Source organism: Heterodontus francisci, chromosome 2, assembly GCF_036365525.1.
Source record: "Heterodontus francisci isolate sHetFra1 chromosome 2, sHetFra1.hap1, whole genome shotgun sequence".
Taxonomy (NCBI): Eukaryota; Metazoa; Chordata; class Chondrichthyes; order Heterodontiformes; family Heterodontidae; genus Heterodontus; species Heterodontus francisci.
In genome coordinates, this window is record NC_090372.1 from 177,514,143 (window position 1) to 177,530,203 (window position 16,061).

The following is a 16,061-nucleotide window of genomic DNA, read 5'->3' on the forward strand; positions in this document are numbered from 1 at the left end:
TGTTATCCTCTACATTCTGATTTCCTAATGCTATCCACCAAGCTAAAATTCAGCACAAGGACGACAGCGCAACCTGAAGAATCCTCCATGAATGTTGTTAAAGTCTTTTCTCCTAAGAGACTGAGTAGTACAGCCCAAACCAACATGACAAGTTCTCCTAACGCAACTAGCTGCGAGTCCAAATCTTAACTTAATTCTGAGCAAGCAGATGTTAAAAGCATAAAATAAGTCAAAACTGAGCATGAACTGACTGCCTCACTGACAGGCACGCTAAGGATGGTTAGTGTGGGAAAGTGAAAAAAAAATCATTTTATAGAAAAGGCGCTTCCCTGAGGTTGGGGTCAAGACCTGTGAATGCTAGCTTGATGAAACTTTGGGCGGAATATTTCTGCCTTTAAAAAATTGCAGAGGTCAGGAACAAAAGTGGGCCCTGACTCAATGGCCAATTTACCTATTAACCTGCAAGTCTTTGGCTGTGGGAGGAAACCGGAGCACCCGGCAGAAACCCACGCGGTCACAGGAAGAACTTGCAAACTCCGCACAGGCAGTACCCAGAACTGAACCCGGGTCGCTGGAGCTGAGAGGCTGCGGTGCTAACCACTGCGCCACAGTGCCGCCCTTTTGTAGTGGAGTTCCCCAGGGGTCAGTGTTGGGACCTTTGCTTTTCCTGATATATAATTAATGACCTAGAACTTGATGTACAGGGCACAATCTCAAAGTTTGCAGATGATACAAAACTTGGTAGTATTGTGAACTGTGGAGAGGATAGTGTAGAACTACAAAAGGACATAAACAAGTTGGTGGAATGGGCGGATAGGTGGCAGATGAAGTTCAATGCAGAAAAATGTGAAGTGGTTCATTTTGATAGAAAGAACATAGAGAGAGAATATAAAATAAAGGGTACAATTCTAAAGGGGATGCAGGAGCAGAGGAACCTGGGTGGTATATGTGCATCAGTCATTGAAGGTGGCAGGACAGGTTGACAGCGTGGTTAATAAAGCATATTATTAATAGGGGCATAGAGTACAAGAGCAAGGAAGTTAAGTTGAACGTATGTAAGACACTATTTCGGCCTCAACTGGAATATTGCGTCCAGTTCTGGGTGCCGCACTTCAGGAAATATGTGAGGGCTTTGGAGAGAGTGCAGAAAAGATTCATGAGAATGGTTCCAGGGATGAGAAACTTCACTTATGAAGATAGATTGGAGAGTTAGGACTGTTTTCCTTGGAGAAGGCTGAGAGGTGATTTGATGGAGATATTCAAAATCATGAGGGATTTGGACAGAGTAGATAGGGAGAAACTGTTCCCACTTGTGAAAGGATTGAGGACAAGAAAGCACAGTTTTAAAGTAATGGGTAAGAGAAGCAAAAGCGACATGAGGAAAAACCTTTTCATGCAGCGAGTGGTTAGGGTCTTGAATGTGCTGCCTGAGATTATGGTGGAGGCAGATTCATTTGAAGCATTCAAAAGAGAATTCGACTGTTATGTGAAAAGGACGAACGTGTAGGGGAGAATGCAGGGGAATGGAACTGAGTGAATTGCTCTTTCGGACAGCAAGCGCCGAATGGCTTTCTTGTAACAAGTCTGTGATTCTGTGACCTGGAAAACTCTGCCTACGAGGGCGGTGGAAGAGGAGATGAAGATTGATTTCAAAAGGAAATTGGACGGGTAGTTGAGGGAAATAAATTTGTAGGACTATGGGTATACAGCGGGGGAATGGGACTGACTGGATTGCTCTACAGAGAGTGGGCGTGGACTTGGTTGACCGAGTGGCCTCCTTCTGTGTGGCAATGACCCTATGATTCTAATAAATTGTATAAGCAACCCGCAACACTTGTTCTACTACACACACCTCAGAATCTGAGATTCATACTGTGTGGTTACAAATAAAGATCAGAAAGAGGTTGATTATTTCTAACTTGTCTTATGACCATGCTGTAATGAATTCACCAAAAGCAGGATAAGCCATGACATGTTCATGAAAAATAAGGTCTGATCTCTTAATCATTTTCAACTGGTTAATATACTTACCTTGCTTTCTTTAGCTGGAGCCTCCTCTTTAATGCCAGGAATTATTTTAAAAGTTATTGCTCCTTCTGATTGAGCCTAGACAAAATTAGAAAATGTACACATTAGTTAATAATCTTTGATTTTTTTTTTATTGGTTCATGGGATGTGGGCATTGCTGGCTAGGCCAGCAGTTATTGCCCATCCCTAATTGCCCTTCAGAAGGTTGGTGGCAAGCTGCCTTCTTGAATTGCTGCAGTCCATGTGGTGTAGGTACATCCACAGTGCTGTTAGGAAGGGAGTTCCAGGGTTTTAACCCAGCGGCAGTGAAGGAACAGTGATAAAGTTCCAAGTTGGGACGGCGTGTGGCTTGGAGGGGAATTTGCAGGTTGTGGTCTTCCCACGCATTTGCTGCTCTTGTCCTTCTAGGTGGTAAAGGTCGCAGGTTTGGAAGGTGCTGTCTAAGGAGCCTTGGTGCACTGCAGTGCATCTTGTAGATGGTACACGCTGCTGCCACTGTGCGTCGGTGGTGGAGGGAGTGAATGATTGTAGATGGGATGCCAATCAAGCGGGCTGCTTTGTCCTGGAGTTCAACAACAACTTGCAAGAATGACAAAAGTAACCAATGATATTATGAATTTCAACAAGATCAAAATGAACCTGTCGCCATTTATTTTTTTACTATTTTGCAATTAATGGTTCTTGTAAGTGGACTGATGATCCAGCAATTGCATAGTTTATCCTCCCAGAGATGCTTCCTGGATTTATTATAGATTTGCACCAAATCACCATATTCTCTTACAAATGCTGAATACTACCACAAGGACCAGATGTTTACAGAGTCAAGCAAATAGTTACCAATTATAAACAAATAACAATACAGTGCAGAGCAAATAAAATTTGAATTTAAATATATAGCAAAGGAAATGTGTGTAATGGGTTAATTGCTCTCAAGCATAGTTTTTGATTTTTTAAACGTCTGTCAAATTGATAAATTGTGTTCTTGGTACTTCACAATGAATTCTACCTTTCAACACAATTATCTATCTAAAATAAACTTTTTTTAAAAATTCATTCATGGGATGTGGGTGTCGTTGGCCAGATCAGTATTTATTGCCCATCCCTAATTGCCCTCGAGAAGGTGGTGGTGAGCTGCCTTCTTGAACCGCTGCCGTCCTTGGGGTGTAGGTACACCCACAGTTATAATTGATTATAAATTCAGGTTGTCATTGTTGCTGGATTGTGGGAACAACCCAAGTCCTTCACCAGTTTCCTCCAGTGAGTGACCAGCCATGCCTATTGGGGCAAACCTACATGGGACTCCAGTTCCACACGTGGTGGCTTTCTCTTCATGCCCTCAGGTCAACTTGGGATGAGCAATGAATGCTGCTGTGATAGCACTGTCCACATCAAAATACATGTGCTGGTTTGTAAGGTTAAAGGGAAAGAGGAGAAGGAGTGGGACTAATTTGATAGCTCTTTCAAAGAGGTGACACAGCAAAATGGGCCAGATGCGCCTCTACTGTGCTGCAAAATTCAATGGAGTGGGGGCTACATATCAAAGGACACCAATTATATCCAAGAAAAAGGAATTGGAGGTGGGAGGAGAACGGAGGAAGAGGAGAGGGTGGGGGGGGGGGGGGGGGAGGGGAGAAGTGTGTGCTACAGGAGGGGAAGGTGGTTGGAGAAGGGTGAGGAAGTCTGCAGTAAAAGGGATAGAGGGAAGAATGTTTCACCCAGAAGATCAGAGATGGAGGAATAGGTTACTGCAAAAGGTCACTGCAGTGGACAATATATAAAGCACCATTAAACAAGCAGGCTTGCTCCTCTTCCCAAAATTCAGTGCTAGCAGTAACAGGACCACATACTAACTATATATCTCCCAACAAACAGCTTTTAAAATAACTACTGGGCTTTTCCACAAGACCTGCACTAAATTCTGAAGGCATTGAAAGACTTCTATGAAAAATCAACTGAGGCCTCCACCCTGATCGAGGGAAGGTTTGCTGCAAGGGACAAAAACAATCTGCACGTTTAGGTCAAACAGCTTTATTACCCACTGTTCAATGTCTCCATCATTGAGCAGGCGACTTCTTTATGTCACACAAATGGAATGGGAAAAAGCTGACTGAAATGTGACAAGAATAAGTGGAAGAAAGATTTTGTGGACAGGAAATATATAGATTGGGCGGCACAGTGGTTAGCACTGCAGCCTCACAGCTAGAGAGACCAGGGTTCAGTTCTGGGTACTGCCTGTGCGGAGTTTGCAAGTTCTCCTTGTGACCGCGTGGGTTTCCGCCGGGTGCTCCGGTTTCCTCCCACAGCCAAAGACATGCAGGTTGATAGGTAAATTGGCCATTGTAAATTGCTCCTAGTGTAGGTAGGTGATAGGAGAATGGTTGGGATGTGGTAGGGAATATGGGATTAATGTAGGATTAGTATAAATAGGTGGCTGTTGGTCGGCACAGACTCGGTGGGCCGAAGGACCTGTTTCAGTGCTGTATTTCTAAATATAATAAATAAACTGTACAGTAGTCCACTACAGCTGTCAGGAAGTCATGAAAGACTGAGCTAGATACATCCATGTTTACAATCTCTTTTTATGTAGCATGCCAATTTATGCACAATATCTACAGTATTCACACATATGCACATTGCGGGTTGGAGCCAAATAAAGCTACAACACTAACTGCAATGTTAAGGTGAAAAAGTATACCATTTGCACATACTAAAAATAGGAACAGGAGTAGACCATTCAGCTCCTTGAGTCTGTTCTGCCGTTCAATCAAATCATGACTGATCTATAGCTTAATTCAATTTACCTACCTTGGTTCCAAATGCCGAATATTCTAAACAAACAAAAATCTATTGATCTCAGTTATGAAATTTTTAATTGGCCTAGTCTCAACAAATTTTTGGGAAAGAATTACAGCTTTCCACTAATTTCTGCGTGAAGAAATGCTTCTGGACATCACCCCAGTATAACTCAGCTCTAATTTTAAGGTTATGCACCCTTGTTCTGGACTCCCCCAACAGAGGAAATCTTTTTTTCTCCATTTGTGCTATCAAATACTTTCATTATCTTAAACATTTCAATTTGATCACTCGTTAATCTACTCAAGAAAATACAAGCCTAGTCTATTCAACCTGTCTTCATAATTTAATCCTTTTAGACCCACTATCATTCTGGTAAATCTGCACTGCGATCCCTCCAAGCCAATCTGTCTTCTGAGGTGCAGTGACTAGAACTGCATGCAGCATTCCAGAAGCTGTCGAACCAAAGTCTTTACAACTGCAGCATAACTTCCACTTCTTTGTATTCAAGCCCCATTAAAATGGAACTGTTTTAAATAATTTTTTATACCAGTCCACTAGTTTTAGAGATGAGAGTGGGGGATGCAGTGTGAATGAGCAACCTGACCATGGCAACATGTTACAGGAAGCCATTCAAGCAGAGGGAGAATAAAGGAATGTAGTGGTAGTAAGGGATAGTATAGTTAGGGGGATTGACACTGTTCTCTGCAGCAAAGAGCGAGAGTCCAGACGGCTGTGTTGCCTGCTCAGTGCCAGGGTTCAGGACATCTGCTCAGGGCTGGAGAGGAACTTGCAGTGGGAGGAGGAGGATCCAGTCATCGTGGTCCATGTAGGTACCAACGACATAGGCAGGACAAGGAAAGAGGTTCTGCATAGTCTGTATGAGGAACTAGGCGTCAAATTAAGAAGCAGAACCTCAAAGGTAAAAATCTCTGATTACCTGAGCCACGTGCAAATTGGCATAGGGCAAATGAGGTTAGAGAAATTAATGCATGGCTCAAAGACTGGTGTGGTAGGAGTGGGTTCCAGTTCATGGGGCACTGGCACCAGCACTGGGGAAAGTGGTGGCTGTACCGTTGGGACGGTCTACACCTGAATCGCGCTGGGGCCGGTGTTCAAGCGAGCCGCATAACTAGGGAAGTAGAGAGGGCTTTAAACTGAATAGTGGGGGGCAAGGGATAAATTTGGGAAGATATGATAAATCAAGGAGTAACGACAAGGCAAGATAGAAATGCATTAATATGGGAAATGATAAACAGACGGTGACAGGAAGGGACAGAGCGTACAAATCTAAGAGTAAATCAACAGATAAGGCTAGAGGTTACAAAAATAATAAAAGGACAAAACTAAAGTCTCTGTATCTGAATGCACGTAGCATTCGAAACAAAACAGATGAACTGAGAGCGCAAATAGAAATAAATAAGTACGATCTGATAGCCATTAGAGACATGGCTGCAGGATGACATAGATTGTGACCTGAATATTGAAGGGTACATGGCATTTAGGAAGGACAGGAAGCTAGGAAAAGGTGAAGGGGTGGCTGTTAATTATCGTATTCGCGCAATGGAGAGGGATGACCTAAGTTCAGGAAACCAGGATGGAGAAGCAGTTTGGGTAGAGATGAGAAATCATAAAGGCAAGAATTCACTTGTGGGAGTGGTGTACAGGCCACCTAACATTAACCACACTGTAGGATGGGGTATAAATGAAGAAATAATGCTGGTCAGAAAGGTGCAGCGATAATTATGGGGGATTTTAACCTACATATAGACTGGAAAAATCAGATGGGCAGAGGCAGCCGAGATGAGGAGTACATAGAATGTTTTTGGGATAATTTCTTACAACTGTACGTTCTGGAGCCAAAAAGAGAGCAGGCTATACTAGACCTGGTATTATGCAACGAGATAGGTTAAATTAATGACCTCATAGTTACCCCTAGGTAGCAGCGATCATAATATGATTGAATTTTACATTCAGTTTGAAGGAGAGAAGAGTGGGTCCAAGACTAGTATTTTAAACTTAAATAAGGGCAATTATGAGGGCATGAAAGCAGAGTGAACTGACAAAGTAGGTTAAGGGATAGGTCAATAGTGATGCAGTGGCAGACATTTAAGGGAATATTTCAGAATACATAGAATAGATACATTTCAACTAGAAAGAAAAATTCCAAGGGGAGGACCCACCATTCGTGGTTAACTAAAAGAGTTAAAAACCGTATCAAAATTGAAGAAAAAGCATATAATTGCGCAAAGATGGGTGGCAGGTCAGAAGATGGGACAGAATATAAAAAACAGCAAAGAATGACTAAAAAGTTGATAAAGAAGGTAAAATTAGAGAATGAGAGAAAGCTGGCTAGAAATATAAAGTCAGATAGTAAGTTTCTATCGATATTTAAAAAGAGTTAACAAAGTGAGCATTGATCCTATAGAAAGTGAGTCTGGGGAATTAATAATGGAAAATAAAGAGATGGCAGATGAATTGAACAGGTATTTTGCATCAGTCTTCATTATGGAGGATACAAGTAACATCCCAGAATTAGCTGTAAGTCAGGAAATGGAAGGGAGGAACTCAAAAAAATTACAATCACCAGGGAGGTGGTACTGAACAAATAGTTGGAGCTGCGGGCTGACAAGTCCCCAGGTCCTGATGAACTTCATCCAAGGATCTTAAAAGAAGTGGCTAGTGAGATGGTTGATGCGTTAGTTTGAATTGTCCAAAATTCCCTAGATTCGGAGAAGGTTCTGTTAGATTGGAAAATAGCGAATGGAACTCCTTTATTCAAAAAGGGAGGGAGACAGAAAGCAGGAAACTACAGGCCAGTTAGCTTAACATCTGTCTTCGGGGAAATGTTGGAAAAGATTATTAAAGATGAGACAGCAGGACATTTAGAAAAATTCAAGATAATCAGGCAGAGTCAACATGGTTTTGTGAAAGGGGAATCATGTTTAACCAATTTATTGGAGGTCTTTGAGGGAGTTACAGGTGCTGTGGATAAAGGGGAACCGGTGGATGCATTGTACGTAGATTTCCAGAAGGTATTTGATAAGGTGCCACATCAAAGGTTATTGCAAAAAATAAAAGCTCATGGTGTAAGGGGTAACATATTGAAATGGATAGAAGATTGGTTAGCTAACAGGAAACGGACAGTAGGCATATATGGGTCATTTCCGGTTGGCAAGATGTAACGAGTGGTGTGCCGAAGGGATCTGTGCTGGGGCATCAACTTTTTACAATTTATATAAATGACTTAGATAAAGGGACTGAAGGTATGGTTGCTAAATTGACACAAAGATAGGTAGGAAAGTAACTTGTGAAGAGGACATAAGGAGACTACAAAGGGATATAGTTAGGTTATGAGTGGGCAAAGGCCTGGCAAATGGAGTATAATGTGGAAAAATGTGAAATTGTCCACTTTGGCAAGAATAATAAAAAGCATATTATCTAAATAGTGAGAGATTGCAGAGCTCTGAGATGCAGAGGGATCTGGGTGTCCTAGTGCATGAATTGCAAAAGGTTAGTATGCAGGTACAGCATGCAATTAGGAAAGCTAATTGAATGTTATCGTTTATTGCAAGGGGAATTGAATACAAAAGTAGGGAAGCTATGCTTCAGCTATACAGGGCATTGATGAGACCACATCTGGAGCACTGTGTACAGTATTGGTCTCCTTATTTAAGGAAGGACATAAATGCACTGGAGGCAGTTCAGAGAAGGTTTACTAGACTAATACCTGGAATGGGTGGGCTGTCTTATGAGGAAAGACTGGATCGGCTAGGCTTGTAACTACTGGAATTTACAAGAGTAAGAGGTGACTTGATTGAAACGTATAAGATCCTGAGGGGACTTGACAGGGTGGATGTGGAAAGGATGTATCCCCTTGTGGGAGAATCTAGAACTAGGGGTCAATATTTAAAAAAAGGGGTCACCCATTTAAGACAGAGATGAAGAGAAATGTTTTCTCTCAGAGGGTCGAGAGTCTTTGGAATTCTCTTCCTCAAAAGGCAGTGGAAGCATAGTCTTTGAATATTTATAAGGCAGAAGTAGATGGATTCTTGATAAGCAAGGGTGTGAAAGGATATCGGGGGTAGGTGGAATGTGGAGTAATCAGTTCAGCCATGAAATTATTGAATGGTGGAGCAGGCTCGAGGGGCCGAGTGGCCTACTCCTGCTCCTAATTCACATGTTTGTATGTTTAGCAATTTCTGCCTTTGTACCCCCTAATTCTCACTGCTCCTTCACAGTTCCCATCTTCTTCACATTTAGAAAATATTCTGATACATCTTTCAGTGGTCCAAAATAGGTGGCCTTGCACTTATTGCGCTAACTTTCATTAGGAACTCTGTTTTTTTCATAACAAACTCAAATACTTCCACCGACAATACTTATGACTTAGTTAAAGATGAGAAAAATATCAGCTACAATCCAGTCTTTGGTCACCACATCCATGTTTAAAGTGCTTTGTAACATTTTTACTGCAGCATCCATAACTGGATCTAACTGAGGTCAGTACTGTCTGTTGCGCTCAGCGTTTTATGAATATCCAAGTTCGCATTGATGAGCATCACATGCTTCATTAACTCAGGCACACCTCCTGTGTTCTAAGTCTAGAATTTGTTACATCTAGATTTAGAAAATGACTGCTGTTTTCCCTAACTAAAAATAATTTGAATAGTCTTATTTTTCAACATATCCTTAAGTACGCCATCTCTTATTCTTAAGGAAATAGTGGCATCTCTTAATAATTGGCCTGATGTGCCCTAATAATTTCTCTTTTGCCTTATGGTTAATGCCACTTTATTTCCCAAGTGTTTTTTCAATTCTGACTTTTTTGCATTTCCTACATTACAAATATATATTCTCCAATCTTCCAATTCTCATTTCCTTAAAATATATTTCGGATAGCGGCTTCTTAAATCTGTATAGTACTTGCATAATTTACAACATTGTCTAATTTATAGAGCCGAGAAAGTTTAAAACATTAAAAGAAGCCAGTCTATTGTGTTTGGGCTGGCTTTTCGCTCAAGTAATCCAACACTTTCTTTTTATGCCCCACTCTCTCTCACAGCCCTGTATCTTTCTCTATCCTGTTTATCTATTTTTACCTTAAAAAATACAATGGTCTCTGTCTTAAATACTCCCTATAGTAAAACATTCCATACTCTAGCAACAGACTGCTTAAAACATTCTCTCACCTTTCTCTTCAGTCAGTGGCCAATTTAAATTGATCATCCCTCAGCACTGGCTCTCCAGCCAGAGAAAACAATATTTCCTATCAACCATATCAAAATTCCTCAATTTTAAAAACCTCCATTAAATCCCGCCTGCTTCAGTGGAAACTACCCATAAATATGGTTTCTTCTCAACTATTGGTTCTTATCCTTGGCATAATCCTGGTGAACCTACACTGCACATTCTGTATGGCTTCAACCTCCTTTCTCTGAACAGAGGACAAACTGTGTTCTAACCATTGGCTTGGACAGATTTATCATTACATCTTTGCTTTTGTACTCTATGCAGCAATTTTAAAACCCACAATGCTCCTAGCCTTACCATGGCTTTATCTACCTGAGATTGCACTTTCAAAAAACTATGTACTCGAACTCCAAAGTCTCTCTCTTTGGAGGTGAACATTTTGGACCCAATGAGGATTTTATAATTGATACTGTAATGGCTAAAGCCCAAGATAGCAAAAATGAATGTGCAAGACTTCAGATTGCTAGAAAAATTCCACAAAAAAATTAGAACTAAAAAATATAAAGGGAAGAATGTAAATTTAAAATAATGTTAAAGGATGTGGACACAAGGCATAAATTTATTTTAAAAATTGAGAAACATAGCACAACTTAAAGCACAGTTACCAATTTAACCTCAAAGGCCCAAAACTATAATAGTATGTGGAGCAAATCATAAAGGTCAGTGAAGGTAATTGAGAAGAGTAGGAGCTTGGATCGTATCAAGGTGAATCCAAAGAATTAAAGCTACGTTCACAGTGGATAAGTAGTTCAAAAACATACAGCTCAGTTAAGACATATATGGACAGAAATATTATTTTGGTATAAAAACAGGAAATGCTGGAAATACTCAGCAGGTCTGGCAGCATCTGTGGAGAGAGAAGCAGAGTTAACGTTGCAGGTTAGCGACCCTTCATCAGAACTGACAAATGTTAGAAATGTAAAAGGTTTTAAGCAAGTAAAGCGGGGCGGGGAGGGGAAAGAGGTAACAAAAGAGGTGTTGATAGGACAGGGTCACAGAGAATAACTGACCAGGTGGTCATGGAACAAAGGCAAACAGTATGTTAATGGTGTGGTGAAAGACAAAGCATTAGTAAAGAGAGGGTATCAATTGAATGTAAAATAAACAACCCTGGCTCCAAGCACAAACATTAAAATAACAATGGGTAGGCACAGTAGAAAAAAACTAAAATAAAATAAACAAATAAAAAAGAAAAAATAACTAAACATAAAAAGGGGGGCACGTCATGCTCTGAAATTAATGAACTCAGTGTTCAGTCCAGCAGGCTGTAGTGTGCCGATTCGGTAAATGAGGTGCTGTTCCTTGAGCTTGCACTGATTTTCGATGGAACACTGCAGCAATCCGAGGACACAGATCTGAGCACGAGAGCGGGAGGGGGGAGGGGGGTGTACGGTGTTGAAATGGCGAGCAACCGGAAGCTCGGGGTCATGCCTACAGACTGAGTGGAGGTGTTCCGCAAAGCAGTCACCCAATCTGCGTTTGGTCTCCCCAGTGTAGATGAGACCACATTGTGAGCAGCGAATACAGTATACTAAATTGAAAGAAGTGCAAGTAAATTGCTGCTTCACCAGAAAGGAGTGTTTGGGGCCTTGGATAGTGAGGAGAGAGGAGGTAATGGGCAGGTATTACACCTCCTGCGATTGCAGGGGAAGGTGCCGTGGGAAGGGACGAGGTGGTGGGGGTAATGGAGGAGTGGACCAGGGTGTCGCGCAGGGAATGATCCCTTCGGAATGCTGACAGGAGAAGGGAGGGGAAGATGCATTTGGTAGTGGCATCACGCTGGATGTGGCGGAAATGGTGGAGGATGATCCTTTGGATGTGGAGGCTGGTGGGGTGGAAACTGAGGACAAGGGGAACCCTGTCATGGTTCTTCAAGGGAGGGGAAGGGGTGAGGGTAGAGGTGCGGGAAATGGGCCGGACACGGTTGAGGGACCTGTCAACCACAGTGGGGGGGAATCCTTGGTTGAGGAAAAAGGAAGACATATCAGAAGCACTGTCATGGAAGGTAGCTTCATAGGAGCAGATGCGTCAGAGATGGAGAAACTGGGAGAATGGAATGGAGTCCTTACAGAAGGCAGGGTGTGAAGAAGTGCATTCGAGGTAGCTGTGGGAGTCGGTGGGCTTATAATGAATATTAGTAAACAGCCTATCCCCAGAGATGGAGACAGAGAAGTCGAGTAAGGGAAGGGAAGTGTCGGAGATGGACCATGTGAAGTTGAGAGAAGGGTGGAAATCAGAAGCAAAGTTGATAAAGTTTTCTAGTTCCGGGCAGGAGCAGGAAATGGCACCGATACGGTCATCAATGTATCGGAAAAAAAGAGTTGGGGAGGGGGCCTGAGTAGGACTGGAACAAGGAATGTTCAACATATCCCACAAAAAGACAGGCAGAACTGGGACCCATGCAGGTACCCATACAAACACCTCTTACTTGAGTGAGTGGAGTTGAAGGACAAGTTGTTCAATGTGAGAACAAGTTCAGCCGGGCGGAGAAAGATAGCGGTGGATGGGGACTGGTTGGGCCTCTGTTCAAGGAAGAAGCAGAGAACCCTCAAACCTGTCCTGGTGGGGGATGGAGGTGTAGAGAGATTGGATGTCCATAGTGAAGAGGCAGCGGTTAAGGCCAGGAAACTGGAAATTGTCAATATTATTTTGGTTGTGGGGGGTTGGGAGGTGGGGGCGTTGCAGAGTTGGCAGGTAAATGAACTGACAGATATGTTAAATTAATTCCAACAATGAAGACTATGGACAAATTATGGTCAAACTGGAACAAAAGTCTATAATGACGTGTTTTTTTAAACGAATAAACTCAAAGCCCTAACTGCCTCTCCAGGCCACCTGGTACAGATGAGAATTCTCAAGCGATTAAACAGTTAGATAAGAATCTAGTTAATAGTTTTAAGAGCTCTGTAAATGAAGATACATCAGCTGGTGAGTGATGGACAGGAAATGTAATTATTCAAAAAAACCAAGTAAACTACAGATTGGTTTATCCCGTTGTTTACACAGGTCATTCATCATATAGAGGAAGGTACTTCAAGTCCAGTAATTTGCTAATTGTACCACGCCATGTGGCCTGGTAACTAGTGTACCAAAGTATAACATTCGGAGAGATCTGAACAGAACACATGGGCAGAGTAATGAGACATGGATTTTAATGTGGATAATTGCAAGGTTGTAAGTCCAGAATGAATATGCAATTCTTAGAAGTTTGTTGAGGTGGATGGATTGGGTGGTGCAGGGTGAACAAATGAGGAACTAAAATAAATTAAATGCACCAAAGGACACACATACCAGTATCTGAATGATTTCCTCAGGTCTTTTATCTTCAACTACAATTCCATTAACTTCCTTCAGCTCATCTCCAATATGGATAAGACCTATTTTAACAAAAAACAAAATTGAGCTATGTATATAAACAGCAACTTATGTTGCCCATTCTCAATGACTATATTTTGAAAATGCTTTCACAAAACTGCACAAATAAAATTGTACCACTTCTGTCTGCAGCCCCTCCTCGCATTATTCTTGCCACAACAATAGCACCAGTGGTTTCGTCTCTTCTTATTGTTGCTCCCTATCAATGCAGAAAAAAGAAAACAAACAATAATTCTTCACTATTTTATTTAATAAGCAAAATTAGGGTTCCAAATCATTATTATAAAGCTGTCACTCAAGTCAAAATTCTGATGAAAGAAGTGGCTACATTTTTTTTTGTCAATATCTTGTTATAACTGAGGCGGGAGGAGTACACTGTCTATTCTAGTTCCACTTCTCCACAGGTCACAACATATATTTAAATTTTTTCCCACTTACTGATACGGTCAATCATGGACTCTATTTTTATCCCAGAATAAAGACACCAACCGGGTTTCTTTAAGAAACAACAAAATCATCTGTTTATTATCAAACAAGGCTTAACCAGTAAAGAAGTAAAGCATAAATGCACAGATTGAAATATTAAAGTTCCCTTTTTACCTTAGCCCCTCACACTCAGACACACACACACACATTAACCAGAAAAATAAAGGGATTTTTGTTTTTTGAGCTCTATTACAGACAAAAAATACTTGGGCTGAATACTTGCTCATTCTTGAAGAAACAGATGTGTTCCAAAACTGGCATACAGTTTGGCTTCCGAGTACACATAGACGGGTCACCGGGATCTTTCAGAACAGCTCTTTTTAGGCGGCGTTGAGAATTAATTTAGCAGGCTTTTCTTCAAAGACAGGAGACGAGATGAGTTGACGCAGTGGACTCCTCAGGGTCTTTTAGAGGGGTGCTGGAACGTTGAGCTGGTTGTGGTCTTCTCTCCTTCCTTGGGAATTCTCTTCTCTCCTCGGAAGTTCTCTTCCTTTTTATGTAGTTCAACCCCAACTCAAAACAATACAAAAGCGAAACCGACAACAGGTGGTCAACATTTTGACCTTCATCAATCTTGACTTGTCACTTCTTGATAAACAACTTCTCCAGGTGTCCAAAGTTCTCTGTTGTTTATTGATCTGGAAGTCAGGGTGGTTTCCCGGAAAGGCTTCTTGTTGTTGCTGGAAGTCAAGTGGTTTCCCGGAAAGGCTTGTTTTCCTCAAAAGACCTCTCACTTTCCCTTTTAAAAAATATTTCCAGGGAGTGTTTTTCAAAGTCAAGTGGCCTTTAGATGACCCCCTTTGAAAACCCCAAAGTTTAACATTTCTTCAATCTTGCAAAAATAAATTCTCAAAAATTATATTTAACAAAACAGAGGCACTTTTGTAACAATCTGAAAAGTCTAAACATTAATTAAAACAAAAATTCCTGAAGTAAAATTGTGTCCTTCATTATCGGCACAAGATTGTTTTCAATAATTACAATTATATTAATTGAATAGATATTGTGGCTTCTACATCACATTTAATTTTTTTTTAAAAACCACACCATTTACTGAAGAATCACGATCGCAATGTGACAACACTTCACTAGGTGAGGCAAGTGCTAATGTACTTGAGTGATGCATGTTTCAGTAATGACAAATACACAATTCAGAGTGGCTACACAATGTACTGAGTACAGTTGAGTGAAATTAAGACGGGAATTTCAGAAACAAGTTTTAAAGAGATCTTAATCATAGACATTGATGTTTGTATCATGAAAAGGGAGTCTTGAGATTGTAGAACATTGAAGAAAGAACCAGAATCAGGGCATTTGCTTGAAACATCAATTACAATTCATCCTTATTCACCATAAAACACACCGTAGAACAAACTTTAAAGCCTGTTTTGATGAGAATGTCTTAAAATGCAACAAAATGTATTTTTGATTATTTAAACACCTTAGAAACCAATACTTATCACTGCTCAATTTTTGCCAGTTTCTTAAATTCAGTTCAAACAATTTTAGAAATCTTGTGCATTAATTCAGAAACAAACAGAAAGTCAATTCCTGATGTGCTAGTAACAATGTCTCTTGGACACATGCCAAAAATCTAGTAAAAGCTGCCAGTGCAGCTTCATATAAAAGCAGAAAATGTTGGAGATACGCAGGCCAGACGGAATGGAGGGAGAAACAAAGTTAACATTTCAGGTTGATGATCTTTTTCTCTCCACTGAAGCTGCTAAGCCTGCTGAGTATTTCCAGCATTTTCTGTTTTTATTTCAGATTTCCAGCATCCACAGTATTTTGGTTCAGTACATATTGATATTGGGTAAAAATAATTTTGCATTTATGTAGCATCCTTGATATAGGAAAACATCTGTAATCAGACAAAAATTGACAAAGCCAAAGGAGGAGATATTAGAAGGGTGACCAAAAGCTGTTAAAAAAAAAAGTAGTTTTTAAAGGAAGGTCCAAAAGGAGGAGAGGTGGAGAGATTTAGGGAAGGAATTCTGGAGCTTAGAACCTGGATGACTGATTTAAAAAGACAATCTCCAAGAGGTGGCAACAAAACAATTGTTGCTTTGGAACTGTACTACCAATTACTTTCTACCGAGTGTTGTTAATCGGTAGAGAGTTAATTG

The 16,061-nt window shown here is 40.9% G+C and overlaps 1 protein-coding gene across 10 annotated transcripts in view; it reads right to left on the minus strand.

The window, feature by feature from the left end:
* Positions 1-16,061, minus strand: part of mpp7a (MAGUK p55 scaffold protein 7a) — a 594,283-nt gene that overhangs the window by 124,932 nt on the left and 453,290 nt on the right. For all 10 annotated transcript variants that reach the window (XM_068014202.1, XM_068014172.1, XM_068014194.1 and 7 more), the window contains 3 exons: positions 13,567-13,648; positions 13,366-13,451; positions 2,032-2,106 (listed from right to left, as the gene is read on the minus strand). In XM_068014202.1, the coding sequence (XP_067870303.1) occupies positions 2,032-2,106; positions 13,366-13,451; positions 13,567-13,648 (243 nt within the window). The remainder of the gene's footprint in view (positions 1-2,031; positions 2,107-13,365; positions 13,452-13,566; positions 13,649-16,061) is intronic.